General features: G+C 34.5%; 6 protein-coding genes across 6 annotated transcripts; 4 read left to right on the top strand and 2 right to left on the bottom strand.

Annotated features, from left to right (window-relative positions):
• Positions 1–330: 330 nt before the first annotated feature.
• Positions 331–2156, bottom strand: LOC117794101 (thioredoxin, mitochondrial). Its single transcript, XM_034634582.1, has 2 exons — positions 1767–2156; positions 331–928 (listed from the first exon to the last, which is right to left on the bottom strand). The coding sequence occupies exons 1-2, from the start codon at positions 1953–1955 to the stop codon at positions 632–634; spliced, it is 486 nt and encodes a 161-aa protein (XP_034490473.1). The 5' UTR covers positions 1956–2156; the 3' UTR covers positions 331–631.
• Positions 2157–2889: 733 nt separating this feature from the next.
• LOC117794100 lies at positions 2890–3904 on the top strand. Its single transcript, XM_034634581.1, has 2 exons — positions 2890–3009; positions 3239–3904. Exons 1-2 carry the CDS (start codon positions 2924–2926, stop codon positions 3786–3788), a joined length of 636 nt encoding a protein of 211 aa, XP_034490472.1. The 5' UTR covers positions 2890–2923; the 3' UTR covers positions 3789–3904.
• Positions 3905–4511: 607 nt separating this feature from the next.
• On the top strand, positions 4512–5444 carry LOC117785635. The gene has a single exon (XM_034623746.1). It carries the CDS (start codon positions 4512–4514, stop codon positions 5442–5444), a length of 933 nt encoding a protein of 310 aa, XP_034479637.1.
• Positions 5445–6004: 560 nt separating this feature from the next.
• LOC117794435 (ras-related protein Rab-10) lies at positions 6005–10503 on the top strand. The gene is made up of 4 exons (XM_034635024.1): positions 6005–6431; positions 7620–7819; positions 7896–7985; positions 8705–10503. The coding sequence occupies exons 1-4, from the start codon at positions 6305–6307 to the stop codon at positions 8900–8902; spliced, it is 615 nt and encodes a 204-aa protein (XP_034490915.1). The 5' UTR covers positions 6005–6304; the 3' UTR covers positions 8903–10503.
• A 122-nt stretch (positions 10504–10625) lies between these two features.
• On the bottom strand, positions 10626–13791 carry LOC117794423 (N-acetylglucosamine-6-phosphate deacetylase). Its single transcript, XM_034635014.1, has 4 exons — positions 13282–13791; positions 12371–12639; positions 11772–12312; positions 10626–11008 (listed from the first exon to the last, which is right to left on the bottom strand). Exons 1-4 carry the CDS (start codon positions 13484–13486, stop codon positions 10830–10832), a joined length of 1194 nt encoding a protein of 397 aa, XP_034490905.1. The 5' UTR covers positions 13487–13791; the 3' UTR covers positions 10626–10829.
• A 9589-nt stretch (positions 13792–23380) lies between these two features.
• LOC117789536 (proteasome subunit alpha type-6-like) lies at positions 23381–24411 on the top strand. The gene has a single exon (XM_034628571.1). It carries the CDS (start codon positions 23483–23485, stop codon positions 24242–24244), a length of 762 nt encoding a protein of 253 aa, XP_034484462.1. The 5' UTR covers positions 23381–23482; the 3' UTR covers positions 24245–24411.
• The last annotated feature ends 1781 nt before the right edge of the window (positions 24412–26192 follow it).

Here is a 26192-nt window from a genome sequence, read left to right as displayed (position 1 = left end):
AAATGTACTAGTTCTTCTATAACTGAACCATAATTGATAGCCGTGGTTTTAATAACTGAAGTATTTGTCGGATAATTACTTAGCTTTCTCTGTTACATATCTTTTGGGAATCTATTACAAGTTAGATGAAAACAAAAAGTTTACCGCCTCTCATCAAGAATGGCTTTTAGCATGAAATAACCATTTTTTTCTAGAACATCTTTTGAAAAAGATTTGAGCTTTTCTAGTGAAATACGTTTTTTAAAAAACTTAAACGACTCTCATTTTTAAAACATTTCAGGAAAACTTTATGGGTCCCTTATGAATAAAATAATATTAATGCCAACAGTATTGTCCGTTTGAGTGTGCGATTGATTGACTGATTGACCAACTGACTGATAAAGGGAGCAATTGTCTCAGCCAACAGAGAAGCAGTTCAATTTTATTGAGCATTGCTTATTTGGCTAATTACAAGTATAATCATAATTACTATTCTATTTTTGTGAGGACTCGTATAAAGTACAACACGTTTGCTAATCCTGCCCATCATCTGCTTTTGCTCCAGCTCTCTCCCTTTGGGGCATGCAACACAATTAAATTCTTAAGGCCGCAAAAATACAATAATATAATATCTATATAATAATTGACGCATCTATTGCTTCTGTTGTTGTTTGCGCTTCAGTTTGTCAATCAACGTCTCTATGCTGTTGGCATCAACCAGGCCAATAAACTTGTCCACAACGACGCCATTGCGAAAGGCCAAAACAGCCGGCACGGCCTTCACCTCGAACGTTTCGACCAAATCCAGATTTGCCTCCACATCGATAATGGCCAAATCAATTTCATCCGAATTCTCCAACAATTCGAGCATCTTGGGTGTGAGTATCTTGCAGGGATCGCACCATTCCGCATGGAAATTCACTATCACCGGATTATCGCTGTTGATGACCTGTTTCAAAAGAATGAAGGAAAAACAAACGCAACTTAGTAAATCTATTTATCTATTTGCATATAAACCATTCTGGCTTATTTGCATACACGCGCGTCGCACACACACAGAGCTAGAGCAACGCAAGTCGACGTACAGATACCCTGTAGCAAGCAAGCTCTTATGTTGTCAGTTAATATTGGATATTTATAAAGTTACTGATATAGTGAAATCATTTACTTATGTCCATTGTTCAATGAAGAAATCAAATATTTTTACCGTTTCAAAAAGTAACTGATTCTAATAAAGAAAGTGTTCTAGTTTTAGTACAAATCTTACGCATGTGGCAACTCTGTAAACGCTGTATTTAAACACCAATCATTAGCACTTGTATAATATTTATTATCAGTCGACACATTGCTGTTTTGTTTATAGGGTATCGAATGGGGTACATAAAAATATGCGCATAACACACAAATAGCCGAAATGCGTCATTGGTTACGGGCGGAACAGCTCACGTACGCCAAAGCGGCCAAAAGACAACAACAAATCGAACATATTGCATTGCATAAGGCATTTGTCTGTGTGTGTAATGCAAGTGGATATATCTAACTTTTGTAAACAGATACAGTGTGTCAAGTATTTAATTTGACGAACAAAATCATATTGATAATTGTTTGTTAACCAATGAATATAAAAATTTCTCTTATTAATTTGTTCTTTAGAGAGAGAGAACCATAAGAAACTATAATAAAACAATAACTCAATCAAAGATTTTTTTTACCATAACATTAAATGAGAATTGTTTTCATTGTCAACACAATTACTTGACATACTGTTTCCGTGCTGTATCTCTTACCTTTTGATCGAATTCGTAGTGATCCTTGATGACCAGCTTCTTGTAGTGCATCTGTGATTGTGAGAGGTACTTTTGTGTGGCTTTGGCTGCCTGAGGCGCCAATCTCTGACAGCTGCTCTGGGCACTGCTATTGATAAGGCAACAGGCCGCCAGTCGTGGCGCAATGCCCTCCGCTGCAATTTTCAACATTGCTTTACAGTGTCTTCCCGGCAAATGTAATTACAGCAGCGTGTGCGTCGAGTGTGAACGGATTTGTGCGCTGGACGTGGTCAAACGAGAAGAAGACGCTGCGATAAGATAAATAAATGTACAATTTGTTCACGGTTGATTTCTTTGTTGGTCCGGGCGGGCGGAGCGGTTGACTTTGCTTTGCAATTGTCTGGCAATGCTGCAATTAATTTGAGAGTTGCCAGCTAGCTATTATATTGTTGGTTTTTTACAGCATGACAACATTGCATTGCAGGCGCGTTATTCAAATAATAACAAACTGGAATTGTAAAATTATGTTGGTTAATATAAATATTTTTAATTTAAAAAAAAAAAAAAAAATTGTTTCAAATGAGTACATAATACTATTTGCAAGTGCTGCTTTGTTATAATTGAAAAAATAAAAGTCTAAAATGACAGTCGTAATTAACTTTGCTTGCTCATTATATTAAAAAGCATAAGCTACTGTCAACAAAAGTTGATAAAAAGATAAAATCAGTAAAAAAAAAAGGGGAGTCACAATTATGGACACGAATCGGAAGTGTATTTTAAGGGAAGTTTGGATTTTATGTGAGTATAAAGTGTCACGGTAATGTTTCTGTTTAATTAGGCACTCTTGTTTACTTAGGATATTATCGGCAGTGCCCCATCGTACGTACTTTTTAGCCAGGTGACAAACGGAAAGTATCGCTCTCTAGGTACAGTAGTGCACAATGAATGCCAGCGGAATCTTTGCCAGCTATGTGGAGAGCAAATACATGGGCATGCAGCACGAGGAGGCGAATCAGTTCGTGCTCCATGCACTGCACTATGTCATCCGGGAGGTATTCGCTCAGTTGAGTCCCATCTTGGTAATTATGGCATCGACACGCGACAAAATGATGGCCCCTTGGTTCGAGCATATGCTCGGAAATTTGATCAGCACGTTGAATGATACTGCAGTCCAAGTAATGCACATCAACGGATCATCTCATGTACGTGTGCCCGGCAGAAAGTTCTGTAATCTAATACTGGTCGACTCCTACGAGAGCTTACGGTAAGTAAAAAGAGTAATAGATAATGACCTTTACCCGAGGTAATAGTCTAAAACAAACTATATTCAAGTCCCAAAGTTGTTTAAAACATTAATTCTTACAAAAAATATATATATTAAGAAGTAGAAAACTACTTAGTATATCTGAGGTAAATATTTTAATAAGGAATTTATTGAAAAAAATAGCCTTGTTAGCTAAAGAAAACCAGTGCTAATTTATGTTTTTTCCTAGTGATACGATGATTACAGAGGACAATGCTGGCTACGATGATCACGAGTATTACTTCATCTTTCTGCAGAATCGGGATGAGTTCGTACCACATGAGTTGCAGTTGATCCTTAAGCATTGTCTGGCCCATTATTGGCTCAACTGCAATGTCATGGTGCAGACGGCAAAGGTGGAGGTTCTCATCTATACCTACTTTCCATATAGGGAACAACAGTGTCAGACTGCACAGCCCGAGTTGGTGAATCACTTTGATGGCCATCGCATGATCAATGAACCAATGTTTCCCAAGAAACTCACGCAGATGCATCAATGTCCACTCAAGCTGGTGTTGTGGCACATGCCACCATATGTGGAACTCAGCTGGGATAATCAGACATCGCAGTTGCTAGCCCGTGGCTTTGAAGTCTTGTTGGTCAATCACTTGGCACAGCGTCTCAATTTTACACTCGTAATGCACAATTTAACGCTATTGCATGTGGAGAAGTATCAGCTGGCATTGGCCAATGGCACCGCCGAAGGACCCATTGAATTGGCAAGTATTCTCCACGGTTGACACATTTTGTATTCCTTGGTATATTGAATCATTTAAAAAAGAAACTTTAGCACGAGTTGAAAGTCTAGTGACCAAAGCAGATTCATGCCCCAAAATTTGTGATATTGAATATTGTACTGAAGGTTATTAAATTGAATATATGAACTATTCTAAAATAATATTGTTTGGCTTTCCACACATTGCTCAACAAATTGGTTTGCACCAAAAAAATATATTTTTTTTTGTATAGTTAACGGTTATTTTTGTATGGTATTGTCGTAGGAGTGGGAAACTTTAATAGGCAATAAAATTTAAACTCGAGTTATGTCAGATTTGTAGTTTATACCAAAATGTTCGAAATTTCAATGGTTACCATTGCCATTAGTTTTATCAGAATCGTTAATGCCGTTTTCTTTTAAAAGCTTGCAAAAGGTCAAAAACACAATTAATCCGCTCAGTTGACTATTAATTTTTTCGGAAAAGTCTTATGATGATTGGCTAATAACATTAGGAAGTTATTAAAGAAACAATATTGCAGTTTTTTAAAATAACAAGCGGGAAAGCCTATAGTCGGGACGTTTTTACAAAAATGGTACATTTCTGTCTAAAACCGTGCAGGAAATTTGACTATAATAAACTATTTTTTCTATAATAGACTCAACAATTTTCTTACTCTAGCTCACACAACAACGTGCAAATCTGAGCATTGGTTATTTCCGAAAAACGATACGTCGCGATCAATTGATGACCTCGCCGCCAGCCCATTACTATGCTCCTCTCGTGGCGACCGTGGAGATCGAACACTTCCGCTTTGGTCGCTGGGCGTTGCTCACGTTTCCCTTTCAGGCGCTTGTTTGGCGTACGTTGTTGGCGGCACTGTTGCTCCATTGGAGCATTTACTTGTGGCGCTGGCGGGAAATGGCAGCAGAGGTGTTGGAGCTGCTGCTGGGCGTGGCATTGGTGCGTCCACCACGCTGCTGGATGCAGCGCATCATCTATGTCCACTGGCTGTTTGGCAGCATTCCATTGCGAATTGTCTATCAATCGCTATTGTTCCACTTTATGCGTCTGCAATTGTTCGAGACGCTGCCCAGTTCATTTGAGCAGCTGCTGGGGAATGACTTTAAGGCGATGTGCACCTCCAATACGCTGCAAATGTTACGCGAGATGCCGCAGGTGGCACGCAACTTGGAGAGCTTCACAGACGTTGCCTCGTCATACGATGAAGATGTTCTGGATGCACTGCATCGGGCCAATGGACGTCGCATGTTTGCCATAACCGGCATTGATGTGACCAAGGCGCATCTGCGAGACACGAATCGTCAGGCCAATTATCACACATTGCAGCAGCTCGTCAATGTGCAGCAGGTGGTCATTTATCTGCCCAAGCATTCGTATTTCCACAAACAATTCACGGATCTCATACGACGTCTCGATGCCAGCGGATTCATCGCCTTCTGGCGTCGCTCGGCCTTTGCTGAATACGGCCAACGGCACAATCAGGGACAGAATCAGGATCAGGAGCAACTGCATCAGATTCAACAGCGTCGCATTCATGAAACTCAGCTGAGTGCCATCTACAGCGTTATGGGCGCTCTTTACGGCATTGCATCCCTGGTTTTCTGTGCGGAGCTGCTGCTTTATCGACTGATCAATCCAACAGCTGCTAACTCATAATATATATAATTCCTCCAGCATATTTTTAATGTAAATAAAAACTAAACTCATTTCATTGTTGATGTAGGTCGCGGTCTGTAGTGCTCCAAAACATTCTGTAAACACAGAGTTGCTTCGCCCAGTGTTGGCAACGTCTCAACCATCGTGAGTGAATTTTCTTTCATGATTTCTGTATTACAAATTCGACAAAAAATTGAAAAAAATGTATGCAAAAATAAAAAATTCTAAATTTAAACTTAGAGAAAATTACAAAAATGGAAGTTTTTTTTTTTTAATGATCTTAAAATGAAAATCGATCTTTTTCTGGGAAACAAGGCTGCCACACCGTTTGGTGTAAACGATTCGATACACACAACTCAAGGAAATTCTAAGGATGGCGATTTGCAAGAAACTAGCGATATTAATATACAAATAATATCGTATATAAAATCATATAAAAAATATTATATATATGTAAATATCGCATTATCATACTGTTTACTGCTGCGATCGCCCATTTATATCGATATAATATCGATATCTTGATATCGAAACCCATACCTAATAAATTGTCGGCAGGACAATGTGAAATACGATTTGTGCAGATGCGTAGAAAAATAAAGTGATATATAGCGTTTTAAAATTCAGCAGTAATTATTATTGACACTCAACTTGCGCGCCAATAACAACAATTACAAGCAACATAATAATCAACACACACAATTGTGTCACCTGTGCGTCTTGTTGTGTGTATTGTGCTTTGTTCTGTTGAATCTGAGTTACTGTGTGACTGACTAACTGTGCTCGAGTGTGTGTGCGTGTGTGTGGGCTAGTGTGTGTGTGTGAGTGCGTGTGCGTCTGTGCGCGTGCCGTAACGTGAAATGGCAAAGAAAACGTACGATTTACTTTTTAAACTCTTATTAATTGGAGATTCGGGCGTTGGAAAGACCTGTATACTATTTCGATTCTCGGATGATGCCTTCACATCCACATTTATATCAACTATAGGTAAGCAAATGGCGCATCAAAGTCTTCACTTGAAAATACATACAGTGTATAAGAGAAAATATGGGCACAATTCTAATAATTTAGTGTGTATTAAAGCAGTTAATTTTAATGAGTCAATATTTTGTAGTATATCTTGAACTAAAAAGAATGATTTATTGCGCTCATATGTTTGTTATGCCAATACTTTTTTGTTTCACTGTATATACAGTACCTACAGCATATCTATGTATATACATGCATATGTACCTGCTGAGTTTGCTTGCATGTATGTGTGCACACATACATACATACGTTGTAAGCGGCATTTGTTGTTGTTGTTGTGTGTAGGCGGCGCCCAAAAGCAACAACAAGGACAACGGACACTTGTATCTTCGTTTTTGGGCGTGGCATTATCTTTTAATCAAACAGTGCTTAATATTATTATGCACATGCACTAAGTGGCCTTTACATACAGTGAGACATAAAAGTGTTTTGACAATATAATCAAAAGTCACATATTTGTTTTTATTTTTAAAAGTTGTTGAATTTATTAAAAATATTTATCTGTATTTTTTATACTTGTTTGAAGAACCATAGAATAATAAAATAAATGTGTAAAAAAAAGTATTTATTTAAGCTTGTCAACACACTTGCTTGACCAACTGTACGTGGTTTTTTTGCGCCGGATCTCTGATAGCCTTTGGACTTGGAAATTGCCATCGGAGCCCGCATTAATCGCATTCTATATTGTTGTTGTTCATGTTGTTCTTGTTGTTGTTGTTGCTGGTTAACCGCTATATAAGTATAATGCACTCATTGCAAACGAGCAGTTAGTTGGGTTAACTAGATTAAGTATTGTGACGCATACACACATACAGTATGTCAAGTAATTAGTTTGACAGCAACAAATAATCGCATATTAACTATATAACTATATAAAATTAACTGTCTTGACAAAACAATTACTTGACAAACTGTACATGTGCTATGAGTATGTGTATGTGTGTGTACGATATGATTCACACACACACAGACACACATACATTTCTATCGCATACCAAATAAAATGCGTTGACTAACTAAATAAGAATCGTTATCAATAAGTCATGATAAACGATAAACGATAATTACAAGTCACAACAAGTGACGTCATTTGTTTGAACTCGATAATTGTCACTAATCGATTTGTTGTTTGTTTTGCATTTGCAGGAATTGATTTCAAAATCAAAACAGTCGAACTCAGGGGCAAAAAGATCAAACTACAAATATGGGACACTGCCGGCCAAGAGAGATTTCACACAATTACCACATCCTATTACCGTGGCGCGATGGGCATAATGCTCGTCTATGACATAACAAATGAGAAAAGTTTCGAGAATATTGTCAAATGGTTACGGAATATAGACGAGGTCAGTATTCTCTCTTTTCCAATTTCTATAACTTTTACTTACTCCACGTTTATCTCTATCCCTCTTTACTCTGCAGCATGCAAATGAGGATGTGGAGAAGATGATATTGGGCAACAAGTGCGATATGACGGACAAGCGGGTGGTGAGCAAAGAACGTGGAGAGGCGGTAAGACAACAACTATAAATTAGGCTTGTTGATAAAAAAAATAGTCAGATATTCCATAGTTACTCTCTTCTTTATTTTCGATTATATATTGGCATTTTTTCACCATTTCTTCGGGAAATATAAAAAATTAATAGAGAAAACCTTGCAATACAACTTAGGAATTACAAAAAAGGCCAAATCTTAAGCATGAAATAAAGCAATCACTTATTAGAGGAAAATCAACTTAAAAAATATATTCCAACGGCAAAAATAATAAAAAAGGAAATATCAAGTATTAGTAGAAAAAAGCAAAGATCGCAAATATGAATTATTTCAAATACGAAAATTAATGTTAGCTCATATTTTTTTTTGCTAGAAAAAATGAAAAAATGATTTTCAATACAATATTTTCGATTTTGACCTTTCCTGATTACTGTTCTTCGAATTTTTCTTCTTAATTTCCTTGTTCTAATTTTCAAACTTTGACATTCTTACTTATTACTTCTCGACATTCGTATAGGCAGTCGTAAAATCTAGTAAAAACTTGACAAATTTGAGAACAGGCTTAAGTATTAAAACTATAAATATTTTTGTCGCTTAAAAATGTTATGTATTTCATATCGAAAATTGATCGATATTAATGCTTTTAATATTATCAACACTCCTACTCAAAAAAATTAATTTCTTTACTTGCTCACTCTTACTCATTGTCTCTCTCTTTCTCACACACACACACACAGATTGCTCGGGAGCATGGAATACGGTTTATGGAAACATCCGCCAAATCAAATACAAACATTGAGCGTGCATTTTGTGAGCTTGCCGAGGCCATATTAGATAAAACATCTGGACGCGAATCGGCTGAGAATCAGGAACGTGTGGTCATTGATCGCGGCAATAGCGACAAGGCGCCGGGTTATAATAAGTGTTGTGCGTAATGCGGTTATGACACTTGTTAGTTTAACGTTCGCGGTTGGTTTTGTGATCTACATACATACATACAAACTACTTACATACATACATGCATATAAACATACATTTACATACACATTTATATATATATATATATATCAAACTTGGCAAATCCTATTGCTTTTTTTTATTGTGTGTGTTTCTTTTGTAATTTTAATTTTTTTTTTATAATGTGATTGTTGTTTAATATTACGAGGAAAAAAGAAACTACGTTTTCTACTAGGTGGCAACCCTGTAACTGCAATGGTTCTCAATCTGATTGTTGTCTCGCTCTTACTTATGACATTTCCTGTGCTGCGAATGGATTGAACTAACAAGTGTCATAATCCCGTTATTTGGGCGGGACGACAGTGTAAAAAAAAAAAACGAAAACAAGTTACTGTAAAAGAAACAAAGCAATAAATTTAGGCAAAAAATCACACAGACACACGCATACATACAAACATACATACATACAGAGCAGAAACAACCAAGAAAAGAACCTACCTAAAGTTTAATATACATATATTGTACAATGTGTAATTTGGAGAAAATTTACAACAAAAAGAAAAACAAGATAAACAACAACAAAAATGTGTTGGTAAACGCACAACAACAAACAGAACCGAAACGAACGAAACAAGTGGAATAGGAACAGTAAAAGCAACAACAACTAGAACTACATACATATGTACTTATGTAGTTTCCTCTTTTCCGCTGCACTGCATTTTTCATTTGTGGCTTGTGGAACGGACGGAATTGGAACTGAAACGAACGGCAACTGAAACGGACGAAACAGACGCACACACGCGACTTACTCACACACACACACATGAAATGTATTTGTATTTGTATATGGTTATTAATGTAATACCACATAAAAATAAAACAAACAAAACTAAATTTAAACAAAAACTAAAACCTAAAAAAAAATATCAACTATTTATGTATGCAAGTACGAGTGTGTATCGTTTTTAACCTCACTTGAGAACTGTAATTGTAACTAATGTTTTTTCTAATGCAAACTTTTAAAGCGATAAACAATTTTTATACTTACATATACATATACCCAAAAAAAAAAAAACCAACAAAAACACACACATGCATAAAGAGCACGCATTTTGCTGTTGATTTTAGTTTCATTTTCCCTATTTTTGTATTTTTTGTTTTGTTGTTATTTGAACTCCTCAATTCGCATACATATAGATATATTACCGTTAGTTAGCTTAGCTTGAACTTGCTTTTTGTTCTGTTATTGCCAAAAAGAGAAAGAAAATATATATATATATATTAAAATAAAAACTAAGAGAAAATTAAGTGTATGTAAACGAGAAAAAACTTGGATCTTTTGATGCGATCGATGACATTGTGTATCGATAATATGATATCGTAATGTATGTTTAACGTAATTATGTTTAAAAAAAAGAGAAAAAGAAAATATTAAACAACATGAACAACAATTGCAAACGCTAAATACACAATTGGCAAAAATGATAAATATCTTAGCCTTTAGGCCAATTGCGCCTACCATATATAGATATTCATACAGTCAGTCAAGTAATTGTTTTTTCAAAATACAAAATTTACATAAAAAAGCAAAGAAATAACGTTATTATTTTTTTTTTAAATTAATTTTTTTATTTTGTCAGAACTATTACTTGACTAACTGTATATACACACACATCTATTATGCATAATTGTAATTCTATATTTTTTTTCTTCGTTCGTAATACTTATTATTTGTTAATGTATATGGATTTAGCGTAGTTGTCCACACCAAATGATTTAATGATTAAATATAAAGAACAATTTAAAGCGTCATCTAATCCAATAAAAAACAATAAACAAACAAACAGCCATTTTCTATGTGTATTAAAAAGTGAGAGAGAAAAGTTGGAAACAGAGAGAGAGACATCAGTTGCTGGAATGCACACGGACACCAGATATCCAAGTGGACAACAGTTGTAAATTGTCATCCAACAATATGAAATCTGCATCGGAATCAAAGTCCAGAGTTCCCTTCTGTTCCTCGATGCCCAAACACTTGGCTGGATGCAGTGAAGCCGCCTCTATGGCATAAACTTTGGAGCAGTCTGTGAATTGGAATGATTCGATTACCAGTTTTTCTTTAAAGATTGAAAATAAGAGCTGCAATCTATCGATATGTCGAATTTTATACTCATTTTCTCGTCACTAGTCGATACCGAAACCGTTAACCTTAACCGGTATTAACCGATTGAAATCAATTTCAATTATGTTCTGATCGTTTTTCAAATTAATTTGAATTTTAAACTTTAATATTGATCCTATTAAACAGATCTTTTTTAAAATCAAAGAATTTTTGGTAACATCAAGGCTGCAAACCACCAAATTTTTTGTAGAGGTTCTTTTCGGCGGTTCGAACCATAAAGCAAGACGTAGATTCCGGTTGCAAACCGTTTTATATACCCCTAAAACCAAGGTTTAGATTCGAAACTTTTTAAATTTAACACAAAAAATTAATTTGTTTATTATTTTCTTGAATTTTTGTGCCAATTAAAATTTTTATTGAAAAAATTCGAATTTTGATAAGATTCTAAATTAAATTGAAAATTTAAATATGACTTATTTTAATCCGAAGTCTCAAATAGTTGAATAATATTAGAAAAACTTAACATATTTTGAATTATTTTATTTTTGAACCCGGAACCCTTAAACTTTTTTTTTTTTTTTTGTGAACCGGTATTTCGATACCGATTTACAAAGATATTTCGATATAACATAACCGAAATCGTAACTGAAACCGATATACGACTCGATTTAACAGCTTGGTGATAAGTACCGATAGATTGGAAGCTTTGGAATGTGAATATTTACCTGTGGAACGTTGGAAGATGCGCACACACTCATCCATTGGGGCGATGCTGCCGCAGAGTGTCTCGGTGTTGGCAATAAATGCTTTGCCCTGCTTCACCTCCAGCGGCAGCTGTCCAATGTGATGCACTCCGTCCTCGAGTCCCAGTGCCGAGATCGCATCCGTTACCAGAATCAAACCCTCTGGATGGGTTCGATAGGCAATACGCAAGGCGGCCGGATGTGTATGAACTCCGTCGGAAATGATGCCAAAGTAGACAGTCTTTCCCTGGGGAATCGCATCCGAGGCGAGCAATCCCACCAGACCCGGATCACGATGATGGAATGGCAGCATGGCATTAAAGAGATGCGTTATCAAGGTCGCTCCATGCTTCACAGCATGTTCTCCATCACTCAAGGTGCCCATGGAGTGACCCAGGGAGACGGTAATGCCTGAATTCACCAGATCCCGTATAACACTCGCATCCTTGACTTTCTCCGGCGCCAATGTTATGATCTTAATGCCATCCAAGGAGCCATAAGTTTCACGCACTGTCGCCATACCCTATAAAAACAAATACTTAAAAAAGACTCTCTTTTCTTCTGTAATCCGACTGTTCTACATTGTCTATGGTCTGTATACAATTCTCCGGATGTGCGCCCTTCTTTTGCGGATTTATAAACGGTCCCTCGACGTGTACGCCCAAAACACCGGCGCCTCCCTCAATTGTCTTTGGAATGCGCGGCAATATGGTGTGATAACTGTCACTGGGTGACGTCACCAGCGTGGGACAGAACGAGGTGACGCCACATTTCACCAGTCCCCGGGCAACCTTCGTTACGCCCGCCTCTGTGGTGTCTTTGTCGTAGGAAAAGTCAACGCCGTAGCCACCTGTTGATGAGGGGAGAAAACATTAAATATAGCTATGCTATTTACTTTCTACTGCTGTCAATTTAGCTATTTTTATGGAGTTTAAAAGTCTACTAAAGTATAGAAAAACACTAAGATCATAAATTTATCCTTATTTTGCACTACATTTATGCTAAGCCTCTATTATTTGATTTTTTTTATACTTTTTTCCTCCTGTTTTTCCCTATTTTACTTTTTTAAAGTCTGGCCATTTGTAACGGTCAAATCTTGGTGTCAAATATCATACATCAGTGTCGAATTGATAAAAAATTATTTATTAAAAAATTAATAAAACAGTTATTAATCTTCTTCATTATATAGACATTTTAAAAATGCAAAATGTCTTGCTAATTAATAGCTAAAATGGCAACACTGCTGCCCAAGCACTCTCTAACTCTTTCTCTCCCGCTGCGACGCTCTCATTCATTGCGTTTATGCTTGCAAATTCCGATTGTTTACGATGCAGTATCGATAAGATTAAAACGCAGATTATGCGTAATCGTGTCGAGTATATTAATAACTGGAACACAGTGTCAATTGTAAGCGATTTGACCTTGTTAATTGATTAAAAGCGAAAATATGTATAAACACAAGTGCGTTCAACCCAGCTCGCCATATGTTTACCATTTATTTGTACATCGATGTAGCCGGGAGCGATAATGGCACCTCCACAATCGATGCGCCGATGCGCCTTCGATTGTTCATCGAAGAAAACTGGCTCCGGATTGATGATCTTGCCATTTCGCACCCAAAGATCGTCCTGGACGAGACGATGGTCGCGCACCAGGCGGCAATTGATGAACTGCAGCAGTTCCCCCGGCGTCGTCATGCTCCTCCAAAATAATTATGCACAGTAAAAAAACAACAACAAAAGCGTAAACAAAATACAAAATACGCAAGCGGTAAAGCGAATTTATTATTTGAAATGTTAATTAATAATAACGGACTTGAAACCGAAATTAAACGACGCCCGCGTCGCTGGTGGAAATCAAAAAGCAAATGCTCAAAAAACTGGCGCTGTTCCAAGCTAAATAAGCTGCGGCAACGGCACTTGTCAACAAAATGGTACGCTGTTCACGCAACCAGCTGGCAAAAACACATGTTCACTTTGCATGGCAAAAGATTAACATAATAACAATGCAGCATATAAAGTATTGAAATAGAACAATATGTATGCGTATTTCATATTAAACTGCCAGCAAAAGTTTAGAGCTGCGTACATAAAACAAATAAGCAACAGTTGTCATCAGTGCTATCGATAACCGGTGCTGCCAACTCAACTTACTGCAGTCACATAGCATCAAGCTATTGACATGCTGTTAAGTGAATAAGAATCGATATATTAAATAACAAATTATCTAAATTTAAATTTGAATTTGAATTTGTTTTCAAATTCAAGCAAATGAATATCTGTTTGCTAAAGTTTTTAAAGCAATTGAGTTGGCAACTGTATGCTCTAATTTCGTTTCAGTGTTTTGGTCTTATCTTTTTTTTCATTTGCTGCATATAATTGCAGCGGCGTTCTTATCATATACTGAGTGGTTTTCCGCAAAAATTTTTGTGTTTTTTTTTTTTTTGAATTACTGCGATAAGCTGCGTGTACTACTTGGTCACCTAAAAGCCATTGAAATAACAAAGAAATTATTTTTACATCAAGCATTGCGGCAGCGATAAGATGGTGACCACTAGAAAAGTAATACGGCCAAGGTTTGTTCTCTCTCTCTCTTTCTCGCTCTCGCTCTCTTTCGCACTGCTTTGATAGTGATTATCTTTGCGGGCTGTAGAGAAGTTTTGCAGGCTGCAGTGGCAATTTGTTCCGTACCGCAGCCGCACATTGTTTGTTATCTCTTTCACTTGTTCGTGTACTTTTGGCTGCTAAAGTTTGCTCCAAGGGGGAGAGGGAAGTCAGCTACCATAAGGGTGGGGTGGGGCAGGGGGTAGGTGGGTCTGGAATGTGAGCGTAAATTGCGTTACTTTTCCATTTGGCATGCACTCATTTTGGATTATCTGCACTGGCACTTAATAAACTTAATGACTCTTGAAGCCTTTTGCCTTTTCGAAATTTGCTTGAGAATCGCCTAAAAGCACTCAAGTCCTTTTTTTTTTTTTTTGTAACCCTGTATTCCCCCTCAATCATTCACTGATAAGCAGCTTCTTCCCCTTTTCCTGCTGCTTTCAAAGCACTCGCTTCATGAAATTCCATTCGCAATTGAGTTCAAGTGGACACAAAGCTAACCAAGTCCTGAACCAAAAATGTGTTGTTGGATCCCTCCAACCCACTCCCCCCGTTGTCATGGACAGCCCTTTGATGATGCACAGTTAACGGATAATCCCGAAAAATTGTGAGCTGAAAAAAAAACATTGCTGGAAAACCTCGCAAAAGCCGAGAAAACAAGCAACTGCATTAAACTTATAATTAGTTGACTCTTTTACAGTTTTACTTTGAAATTCAAAAAATAAGACACACACACACACACACACACACAGTTGTAAATTACGCATGTCTGGTTGACCGAAAACTGACCCTCAAATTATGCTGCTTACATTTTCATGATGTGCTTAGCCTCCCCTCGCTGCGGAAAAATCCTATTTTTGGTTGGGGTGTCCGTTATAAAACATACACTTTTTATCTTAACTTTTATGATACAAATTAATCTTAACTTGTTTTTTATCTTTATGAAAACAACTATGAAATACTGTTTAATTATTATATTTATTTAAAACCATAAAATAGCTTTAATTTTTTATTTTTGATATCCAAAGTTTAAATTCAATGTTATTTTTGTTTTATAAAGCTAAAATTATAACATAATTTTTTGTTTCTTTTAATCAAAACTTAAATGAATTATTATTTTGTATAATTTTTTTCATTCAAATCAAACAAATAAATCTATTTTTTGATTTTTCAATAAATTTGATTACTTTTTATCCTTTTCCAATAAAATCTTAGCCTCTTTTTGCTAAATCTTATATTTAATTTTTTGTGCCTATTTTACATAATTAATTTTATTATTAATAAACTTATATTTACCTTTCCATTATAATGTTTTAACACATTTTTTCCTTTATTTGCTAAATGTACATTGCTTCAAAACGATAAAATTGTGTAAAATCTGAGAAAAACTTACATATATTTTGTAGACTAAAGAGGTATATAAATCTGTCGATTTGTTCTCTTAATTAAAACATTTCCAATTGTTGCATTTTTAAAATTTTTGTCTTTCAAAACGAAACAATTCATGTGTGCATTTTAAGCACCTAGATTTACAATTTTTAAATACCCTGAGAAATGGTATTAAGATTTATTTATGTATTGTAAAAATATTTTTTAATTTTTCTATAAACATTTTAAGTAAGAATAAGTTTCTTAAATTTATATAATAAAAATTTAAAACTATAAAAAGTACCAAAAAATTAAAAAAAAAAAATTTTGTTTGTTAAAAATCCTGAAATATGTTTTTTTTTATAATTAATATTTTTAAAATTATAAACGTTATTATCCCTGAGTGTAAGAATTTCTTACTAAGAAAGTCAGAAACCATTTAAAACACATTTTTATTTTGCTAGTTTGTTTTTTATTAGAGTCTAGGGTAACTTGTAGTCGTTGCAGCTGTTCAAACTACAAAAAGTTGCAATTTGTAGTTGTTGTTGTTGTTGAACATGTACTTGCATATTATTTATTTACGACTTTTTCAGCATGACTAGACAAACTGGACAGAGACCAAGAGATAAAGACGGAGAAAGGGAGGGAAGGGATAGACAGAGCAAGAGAGGAGCCAAGGAAAAGCTTTGTTTAACGGATTTTGGTTTGTTTGGTGCTTTTGTGCGATCCCAACCGCCACATGTTGCACTGCAAAATGATTGCGGTGCTGCGTTGCATTGCACAATGTTTTATTGCATTGCTTGCAACACTAACAACACCAACAACAACTTGTGGCAACAGCAGCGGGTGGCGTCTCCAGTGTTGCCAGCATTGCAAGCTCTAAAAATGTTAAAAATAGCTTAAAAAAATTATAAAATGCTTTAGCTATGTTGTGTCAAAATTTCAGCCTTCTTGCTCTTACCGTTTGGGCTGCAGCTATATAAGGGAGTCAGTCTGTCAGTCAGTTAATCAGTCAGGACAAACAGTTTTATACAAATAGATAAAAATATATAAATTATGAAGCACCTTAATTTAAATTCAATTGAATATATTTTATTTTCTACAGTTGGTATTATTTTCTATATTGTATTTATTTGCTTATACATTTAATTTTTGTTTCAAGCAAAGTTTTAACATAATATTACATTTGATTTTAGTAACTAGGAACTTTCTTGTAGATAAGACAAAAAATTTGAAAATTCTTCTTCTTGTTCCTGAAATAATCGACTGTATTCCTTATCGAGGGAATCGTCAGAATATCCAGCTTCCTTGGCCACACGCATCATTTTGCTGGCCTTAGTCTCAAACTCTGCAATTCGATCAGCTGACAGTTTTTTGTCTTTGTTATTTAAGTGCATGTAGGCATTCCTGGTATCTTCGTCGAGTTCAGCTGGAGGTGTGATTTGCACGAAATGATTTATTAATTGACGGGATCGGGTGCTATTCGGTATCATTCGGTAACTGTCCTTTTCAGAGCCCCATCGATCGATAAAATCTTGCCAATTTTGAATAACCGAAGGATCTGCCTTGTTGTCCACTATTAATTTGGCTGCGGCTAAAATGAACCTTAAATAATCCTGTTCGAGCAGGAAATCAGTGTGCTCAGCAATTATTCTCAAGTCCTTCTTGAGGTTTCTGCTTGGAGCAGCACCGACAAGAATCAGAAGAGTAAGACTTAATGCGACGACAAGTATAAAACGCATTTCTCAAATTTAAACATATAAAACTAAAGACGAAACACCATTTGACAGTCTAATATACGACTAAATCTCATCAAAAGCTTATAATATATATATATATAGAAAAGAATCGTGATCGGGAAAAAATTTAATTTTGTTTTGATTTCAAAATGTTGAACCCTGTTGAACTTTTTCTTGGAAATGTCTTTTTTATTATTTAACATTTACGTCTCTCTACAAGTATTAAAGCTCAACATAATATAGGAATTTCTAGAATCAAATGCTTATTTTGTTTAGATTTCAAAATGTTGAACCCTGTTGACCTTTTTTTTTTTGGAAATGTCTTTTTATTAATCAGCATTTAAGCTTCTCTATAATTGGGCTTTTTTTTTATTATTATCAGCATGACTAATTTTGGGATTTTTAATGTTTACACTATATGGAATTTTTTTTTTTGGGGTTTCTTCAGTATTTTTAAAATTATCTGGCAATCTGAAAAGAGCTGTTTTTAAATTGTTCAAATTTTTGCAATCAAAAAAATAGCTAAAATGTCAGCACTGTCTCGTCCTTATCCTCATCCTTATCCTCGTTGTCGTATGTGGATTGTGCCATGTTTTGAGGCTTGTTGGAATGCCGCTACATTTTATTATAGCTAAACACGCATTCATTATGCCCCCAAAGTGGAGCGAGCTGGCAACCCCGGTAACCAGGGAGGCTGACAGACGGTGGGAGGAGGGGGGGGGGGGGCATACTGGAGGAGCAAACAGACACTCTCTCTGTGCCACATCAGCAGCAACACCGTCGCCAGAGACAGCTCTGGGACAACAACAAGAGAAATGTTTGTGATGGTCACGTGTCGTTTAGAGATGTGAAAAGCATCGATACATCGATTTTTATAATAGCAACGCTTATCGGTTAAAAAATATTCGATCGTCATGAACAACAAATTCTCATTTATTTTTCAATTCAAAAAGTTTTAAGTTGAGATGTAAAAAAATCTGGGAGCATCGATACATCGATTTCTATAAGACATCGTTTATCGATTAAAAATATTCGATCGTCATCACAACCAAATTTACACTTATTTAGCAATTAAAAATGTTTTAAGTAGAGCTGTGAAAAAACCTGGGAATATCAATACGTCGATTTCTGGTCACCGATGTTTTTATTCTTTCGATTTTTTACTTGATATTCTAATTCTTTTATCGTCGATTTTTTTAAATTTTTTTTTTGTAAGATAAGATTTTTATTAATTTGTTTTAGTTATATAATAAAATGATAGATTTGTGATATATCTATCAATTAAATTTAAATATCATTGAATTGAAATTATATTAACTACATAAATATATTTGAATATATCGATATTAATATGCAGTGATAAATTCAAATACATATTTACAATGAATTGAATTAATATTCTATGATCAATTGAATAAATTGTTATCCTTGTAAAAGGAGCATTTAGCCATTTGTGCTATCGATATACGTAAGTATCGATAAATGTAAGTCAAAATAAATATTAAATATAAAATAAATAAATATTAATTTATAACATCTTTTTGTTCAAGTGAATAAGATTCTATCAAACAAAAAGGTAGACAATATGTTTGAAATATATCGATATACAACTTTATTCGATAAATCTGATTAGTTGTAGAAGCATTTAAAAAAGTGTGAAAGTGGAGAGATATATGATAATATCGCTGAAACGCATAGCTTGCGACTTATCGAAACACGCGTTCATCTTGAGCTAAGAATCGCTCATCTCTAAGAACCAAGACCCAAGAGTCATGGACCAGGAGCTAATACCCCTTAAACTAAACTGAGTGACTACGTGGCTCATTTGGCGCTCGACTAATCGCAAATAACGCACATCGATTAAGGCCACATCAAATGAGCTGGCTTAAATAGGAAATGCCAAGAAACACACATACAGAGCAACAAAGAAATAGAGAAACAGAGCAGAGAAATTGAGAGAAACTGAAATAGAAACAGAAACAGAAACAATTAGCACGGTCAGGACATAATTGGCGTGCAGTTAGGTCTCTGATTAAAGAAGCAATCATAAAATTAAGACCCATAATCCTCTGCAATTTGAGCACACGCATCACAATTGTGAGGCGTGGCAGGGGGCGGGCAGACGAAGATGGAGATGGAGTTGGAGTTGGAAACGTGGGATGGGAGAAATGAACTCAAATCGGAAGAAACTAAACAGAAGCTGGTCAACAGCTAAATACGTGTAATAACCAACATGAACAACAACAATAACAAAAACAACCAGAAAATATGACTGCTCTAGCTGAAAATGATCGAACAGCAGATGCCCTCTGATTGTAAAATTTATTGCACCGAATATTATGAAATTCTCAGCATAAAAAACCTGGCTTATAAAATCCAGAATATTTTTTTTAACAAGAAAATTTTAAGAAAAAAATACAGAAAACACAACTAAGATATTTTGACTAATTTTAACCATTTATTTTTTTAATACTTTTTTTAATAAACTAACATTTTTTAAAGAATCAAAATAGTTTCCATTTCTAAATTAAAGTAGATTTCAGTCTAAGCTAGTGTTGAGAACACAGTATACCAAATATCAAGACTTTATTATTAGGAATATTCATAAAAATCAGCTTGGAAAATAAAGGAAAAATATTACAAAAGGTTGCAAACCTTCAAAATGTTGTTAAAGGTTTGGCTCAGCGGTTCGAACCATAGAGCAAGACATCGGTTCGGTTCGCGAATTGGTTTATATACGCCCTGAACCCAAGGTTTGGGTTCAAACCTTGTTTCAATTTCATACAAAAAAATATTTTTATTGTTACAAATTTTTCTCTACATTTTGAACTTATTAAATTTTTTTTTAAAAAAGAAATCAAACTTTTGATGATAATTTAAATTTATTTGAAGATTAAAATATAACTTATTTTAATCCGAAGTCTCATAAAATTACGTAATATTAGAAAACCATAAAATTTATGTAATTAATTTTTTTACGAACCGAACCATTTATTTTAGAAAGCTTCAGAGCCGGTTTGCAGCCTTGATATTAACAAAACTACTCGTATTTGTATACCCTATCTTTAAGCATGTCTGTGTCCTTTGGGTATAAAAATCACTTTACACGATTGTCTTCCACACATACATACAAATAGAATAATTGTCTCTGCCTTATTTTCTGTAAGTGTGTGTGTGTGTGTGTGTGTGTGTGTGTACACACAAATGCATTTTGGTGCGTGTTCCTATTGGCCAGGCCAAGAGAAATGCGGAATTGGACTCATTGTGTACGTGCGGCGATTTGTGTGGCACGACAAGGCCAAAAGCTATCGAATGTGATAGACGCGGAGATACCCTTTATAAAATAAGTACATAAGAATATAATGAGTATACTTCTAATTATAACAAAATTGTGTTTGAATACTCTGAGAGTATTTAAAGCAGATACCTCGTACTTTAATGACTGGGTCACCTGGACCATAGCATTGTCTGGTCGGAAAGAAAATTAAACACATCCCCTTAATTTTTATTTATTGTTTTAATGTCGATAAAAATATGTAATAAATATGAAAATAAGATAAATTAAATAGTCAAATCACAAATTTGTAGAATTTAAAATTAAATTTTAAAGTAAGATTAAGAGTAGGTGGAAAAATTAAAACTATCTAAAAGCAGTCACAAATTGTTTGTAAAAATTTAAATTAACTTACTAAATTATGAAATATAATTATGAACTCAAATTAAATGATACAAAATAACATTGAAACCTATTGTAAAATTTAAAAATGGGCTTAAACATGTGCAATTATATAAAACATTAAATTTTAAGCCTATTATGGAAATTATAAAATTTATATTATCTCATTAGCAACTTGCAACTTGTTAAAAAGAAGCCTTAAATTTCTTTATGTCAGCATGTTGATATCCTCATGGTAGTAATTGCCTTTTACAGGGTATAACTAGAGCAGCATCACTATGAAACCTTCATTAGCGAGTTTGTATAGGAATAGGTGGAGAGTATGGGGATTTGGGGCATGAACTGTCCGAGGTTTGCAACCAGTTGAAGCAGCTGGCAGCTTTCAGAGTCTTCAGCGTCTCCAGCGTCTTCAGAGTCGCATTGAATACGCTTCCGGCCATACAAATTGTACGCGAAACGTGAGAAATTAATTTTCAAGGTGCCCAACGGTCATCGGAAACAGCATCCAGCAGTTCAGCATTGGATCTGGACTTCTCTTTAATATCTACATTTAATTAACGCAATTCAAAGACAGCATGACGACAACGCTCGAGAGATAATAATTAAATAAAAATTATGCTTGACATGCCGAAGAATTGATACCCTTGCAGAGAACTGTAGACTTTTAAATAAGTTTTAAATATTTTATTTTTTTAAAAATATACTTAAGCAACTAAAAGATTTTTTAAAGAATGTTTTGTTCATACGACAGTTAAATTATATTATGGTTCAATTTTATCAAGTGATGTAAAAGTTCATCGAAAAATCGATAGCTACATTTTTTTTTAGGTTTTCCGATTCTTATTTAACGTTATATCAAACTTTCAAAATCTTTAAACTGTCATGGCTTTGTGAAATCTTAACCGATTTCCTTGTGGAATCTCAAAATTAGTTAGTTTTAGTTTTAGTTTAGTTTTTTTTTTTTTTCCATGTTTTACCCTTGACGCTTTTTGAAAACTTTAAAGTTTAAAGCTTAGACCGTCTTAGCTTTGAATTTCGTGCCTATTTCCTTGCGAGTGGTTATAGGAATAAGGTCTAAATAAATAAATAATTGTAAATAAATTAGAATTCAAAAAATTTCATTGCGAGTGGATATAGGAATAAGGTCTAAATAAATAAATAAATAAATAATTGTAAATAAATAAGTATTTAAAAATATCTGATTTGAGCAAAAAATTTGGCGCAAAAAAAAAATTTGAGATTTCCATACAATTTGAGGTTAGGGTTGATTTTGAAAGGATGCGCCTTAGCATGTGAGTGTGTGTGTGTGTGTGTGTATGCAGGCAAAGAAATGTCAAAATTCAATTTAATGCTGCCGTCGTGAAAATCTGTCAGCTTGCAGCACAAATAATGTCAAAGCCACACACACACTGACACAAACACACATACAGTGGGAGTTACAAAGCAGTGCACACTCACATACACACACACACACACACTCATACACACGCATACAAAGGGAAAATAGCTTTGCATTGCGTTGTGACTGTCAACGGCAATTGTGGCTGATTTGCGCTTTTTCTTGCTGGCGACTTTGACTAAAGGAACGCAGGATAGAAGGAGCAGGAAGAGAAGGAGAGGAGAGGAGAGGCGAGATGGAGGAGAAAGGCTTGAGGTGAGAGGACAGATAAGTAGAGAATGATAAACGCAGCGACCGCGAAGTTGTCACACAACATTTGAAAAGTGTTTGATAAACGAATGCTTTCTCTACACTGAGCGAAATAAATCAAATAGAAATTGAGTTGGTGTTCCTTAACTGTACGAAATTAAATTTTTTCGAACAAATTTTTATGCATTCTTAAGCAAAACAAAATATATTTGAATTCAATTTAATAAATATTTAATATTGTCAAGTCGCTAACATTTTTTGTAGACATTTGAAAGCAATGGTTTATTTTTTTTCAGAGAGATCAACAATTGCTTTTGGGTTGCTTTAGCGCTGTTAGAGATTTTTAGAACATACCTGATTTATAGAACTTTTTTGAACTATTTAAATATTTTTTCTATCATATAAAATTTACTGGAAACTTTTAAAAGAACTTTTTATGCTAATTTTTAGTAATTTCTGTCTGTGTATCTTTCTGCCTCACTTTTTCACTCCTTTTCAACGCCTGTTTTGCTATTGAAAGTATTCACATCGTTGTGACGTTGACATGTCAAATGATTTCTGAAAATCAACTCAGAAAAACTGGCACACACACACATACACTTCAAGCGGTAAATTTAGAAATTAAATGAATATAGAAATTTTGTAAAATACGCATTAAGATGAAAAGAAATGATAAAATTAGTTGCGATAAGAGTCAGACAATTTTCTCGCCCAAAGGACGTCTATTTCAGGTGGAATATGCGTTCAAAGCCATTGAAAATGAGAATATCACATCGGTGGCATTGAAAAGTGACAGCTGTGTTGTTGTTGCCACACAGAAGATGAAGATGAAGAAGAAGAAGCAGAGTAAGCTTATTGTGGCCGAAACAATGTCGCAATTGTTTCATTTAACCCAGACAATTGGCTGTGTGATGACAGGACGAATTGCCGACTCACGTTGTCAGGTGACAAAGGCGCGCAACGAAGCAACCCGCTTTCACTATAAATACGAATATGATATACCCATCGATGTGCTGTGTCGACGCGTTGGGGATCTTAGCCAAGTTGCCACACAACATGTCGACATGCGTCCCTTGGCCTGTTGCATGTTCCTCATTGCCATAGACGATGAACTGGGACCCACGCTCTATAAAACCGATCCATCCGGCAGTTGCTCCAGCTATCGAGCCTGTGCTGTGGGTGCCAAATCGGCTAAAGCCATCGCACATCTGGAAAGAATGTACAGGAATAATTTGTCGGTAGAGGAAACCATACAATTGGCCATCGAGTGTTTGGCCAGTGCTTTAAAGGTTCGCCTGAAGCGAAAGGACATTGACATTGGCATTGTCAGCAAATCAAATCCCAAGTTTCACATTCTCAGCGTCAAGGAGATTGCGGTGCATTTGAAACAAATTAATAAAAGGAATTTCCAGGGATGCTAATATAAAAAATAAAGTATGTTTTTAAAACATATACAAATTTATATATTATTTGGAGGTCAAACCGAATCAAATATGAGATAGGAAACGGATTAAAGGTTGAAAGAATTAAAAATTACAACCTTTTTAAATTTTTTAAAAATAACAGAAGACTCTTTGTATAAATTTGAATGCAGAATAAATAAATAAAGTACAACCATGATTAAAATGACATTCCGCTGGAAAATCGGTTCAGTTTTGTCAAATTTATAAAAGTTTTAAGCTCGTTTTTTTGACTTAGCAACATTACAAGTCAAAATTTGTCTCCAATTTGGCATTTAAAAAAAATATTAATACGTCGCGGAATCAAATTTAAAGTGTTGTTTTATTCTTAATAATTACGATATAAGAAGTCAATTAAAAGTGATAACTTGAAATTGTAAGTTTTCAATCTTTAAAGCTTCAAAGTTGAATTTAGGAATTTTCAATCTTTAAAGTTTCAAAGTTGAATTTAGTACGTTAACTAAGTCATTTCAACAATGCATATATTTAAGCTTTAAATATAAGATTTAATAAGTAATTGTAAGTGTCCCTTGGAGAAAATTCAATAATTAGAGTCAAAGTAAAAAAAAAAACAATGCAATGCAATTGTATACTGTTGACATACAATTGAAAGTGCTGCTATCGAAGCATTTATAAATAATTTCAAATTTCTATTGTAAGACATTTAAATTAAATATATTGAATGCTCACTTAGTCAATAAAATGTGACTATACAAATATTGTTGCATACTTTTGTGCATGTAAATAAAACAAAAATATTTATGTCAAAAACACAAAATCTTTGATACCTCGATAGCTATTTAAATAACCTTGTGCCAGTTAATTGTCCTAATAATGGAGAGAATTTGTTGGCCACAGAATGTTGGGCAGGATGCGTAAGGATATGGCAAAGTTATTGCTTTTTATCTCTACACAGAGAAATTCCTTTAACTTGGCTTCTTTAAGGGACTTTCTTTGATATACTTTCATTTATAACAAAATATTATGAAATTTTGTGAATGCCATTCGAACTTTTATGTGTTTTTATGTGTGTAAAATGACGCATCCTTTCAAAACCTATAGGAAAATAGTTAAGTTATGGGTTAAACAATATTATAGTTTATATTTTCATATTTTGGAAACAGACAAATATAATAAATTTGTAATAATTTAAAACTACAGTATAATGTTTTAAAAAAAATTTATTATTGATTTTTTAACAATATGCTGTTTAAGGTCTATAAGGTTTTTTTTGAAAAAAAAGTATGCAAAATAATAAATATTTCCCATAATTATTTGTAAAAAAACTTATGATTAATTTTTGCTTAAAAATAAAACTAGAAATTCTTTACTTTTTCATAAATTTTTTTAATAATTAAAAAATTAATTATAGTGTATAGTGTTAATATTTATAATTTTTGCTGTATGTTTCCAATATGCGTACATTTTAAAAACCACTGTGCTGAATAATGCGCGGAATTTTCAGCAGTTAGTGATGCTCAATACAAAATAATAAATATTTTCCATAATTATTTGTAAAAAAAACTTATGATTAATTTTTGCTTAAAAATAAAACTAGAAATTGTTTACTTTTCATACATTTTTTTATAATTCAAAAAATAATTGATTAAAATAATCAAAAATTTTGCTGTATGTTTCCAATATGCGTACATTTTAAAAACCACTGTGCTGAATAATGCGCGGAATTTTCAGCAGTTAGTGGTGCTCAACGTGTTGATTATTAGCAAAGTGCGTGTGTGTGTGAGTGTGTGTAGGATTGGTGCGTGTGGTGAAAGTCATGTTGTTAGAGGGATGATATGAGTGTGTGTGTGTGTGTGTGTGTGTTGTGTGAGGAAGGGGGCGGGTGGGTGGCAGGGTTGTGTGTAAGCAGTGGGAGGGGCGCTTTACGCTGTTTATTTGGCTGTTATGA

The sequence above is a fragment of the Drosophila innubila genome, chromosome X (genome assembly GCF_004354385.1).
Source record: "Drosophila innubila isolate TH190305 chromosome X, UK_Dinn_1.0, whole genome shotgun sequence".
Taxonomy (NCBI): domain Eukaryota; kingdom Metazoa; phylum Arthropoda; class Insecta; order Diptera; family Drosophilidae; genus Drosophila; species Drosophila innubila.
Note: the sequence above shows the minus strand (reverse complement) of the source record. Positions and strands in the feature narration are given on the sequence as shown.

What these genes read in the sequence shown, in the direction of transcription:
- LOC117785635 (XM_034623746.1), top strand. Translation starts at nt 4,512, where the DNA reads ATGACCTCGCCGCCAGCCCATTACTATGCTCCTCTCGTGGCGACCGTG.
- LOC117794101 (XM_034634582.1), bottom strand. Translation starts at nt 1,955, where the DNA reads ATGTTGAAAATTGCAGCGGAGGGCATTGCGCCACGACTGGCGGCCTGT. An exon ending in ACTACGAATTCGATCAAAAG is followed by an intron (nt 929 to 1,766) that starts GTAAGAGATACA and finishes CTTTTGAAACAG; the next exon opens with GTCATCAACAGCGATAATCC.
- LOC117794435 (XM_034635024.1), top strand. Translation starts at nt 6,305, where the DNA reads ATGGCAAAGAAAACGTACGATTTACTTTTTAAACTCTTATTAATTGGA. An exon ending in CACATTTATATCAACTATAG is followed by an intron (nt 6,432 to 7,619) that starts GTAAGCAAATGG and finishes TTGCATTTGCAG; the next exon opens with GAATTGATTTCAAAATCAAA. An exon ending in GGTTACGGAATATAGACGAG is followed by an intron (nt 7,820 to 7,895) that starts GTCAGTATTCTC and finishes TTTACTCTGCAG; the next exon opens with CATGCAAATGAGGATGTGGA.
- LOC117794423 (XM_034635014.1), bottom strand. Translation starts at nt 13,486, where the DNA reads ATGACGACGCCGGGGGAACTGCTGCAGTTCATCAATTGCCGCCTGGTG. An exon ending in GTATACAGACCATAGACAAT is followed by an intron (nt 12,313 to 12,370) that starts GTAGAACAGTCG and finishes TTGTTTTTATAG; the next exon opens with GGTATGGCGACAGTGCGTGA. An exon ending in CATCTTCCAACGTTCCACAG is followed by an intron (nt 11,009 to 11,771) that starts GTAAATATTCAC and finishes TCCAATTCACAG; the next exon opens with ACTGCTCCAAAGTTTATGCC.
- LOC117794100 (XM_034634581.1), top strand. Translation starts at nt 2,924, where the DNA reads ATGCACATCAACGGATCATCTCATGTACGTGTGCCCGGCAGAAAGTTC. An exon ending in GACTCCTACGAGAGCTTACG is followed by an intron (nt 3,010 to 3,238) that starts GTAAGTAAAAAG and finishes GTTTTTTCCTAG; the next exon opens with TGATACGATGATTACAGAGG.
- LOC117789536 (XM_034628571.1), top strand. Translation starts at nt 23,483, where the DNA reads ATGAAAAGAAATGATAAAATTAGTTGCGATAAGAGTCAGACAATTTTC.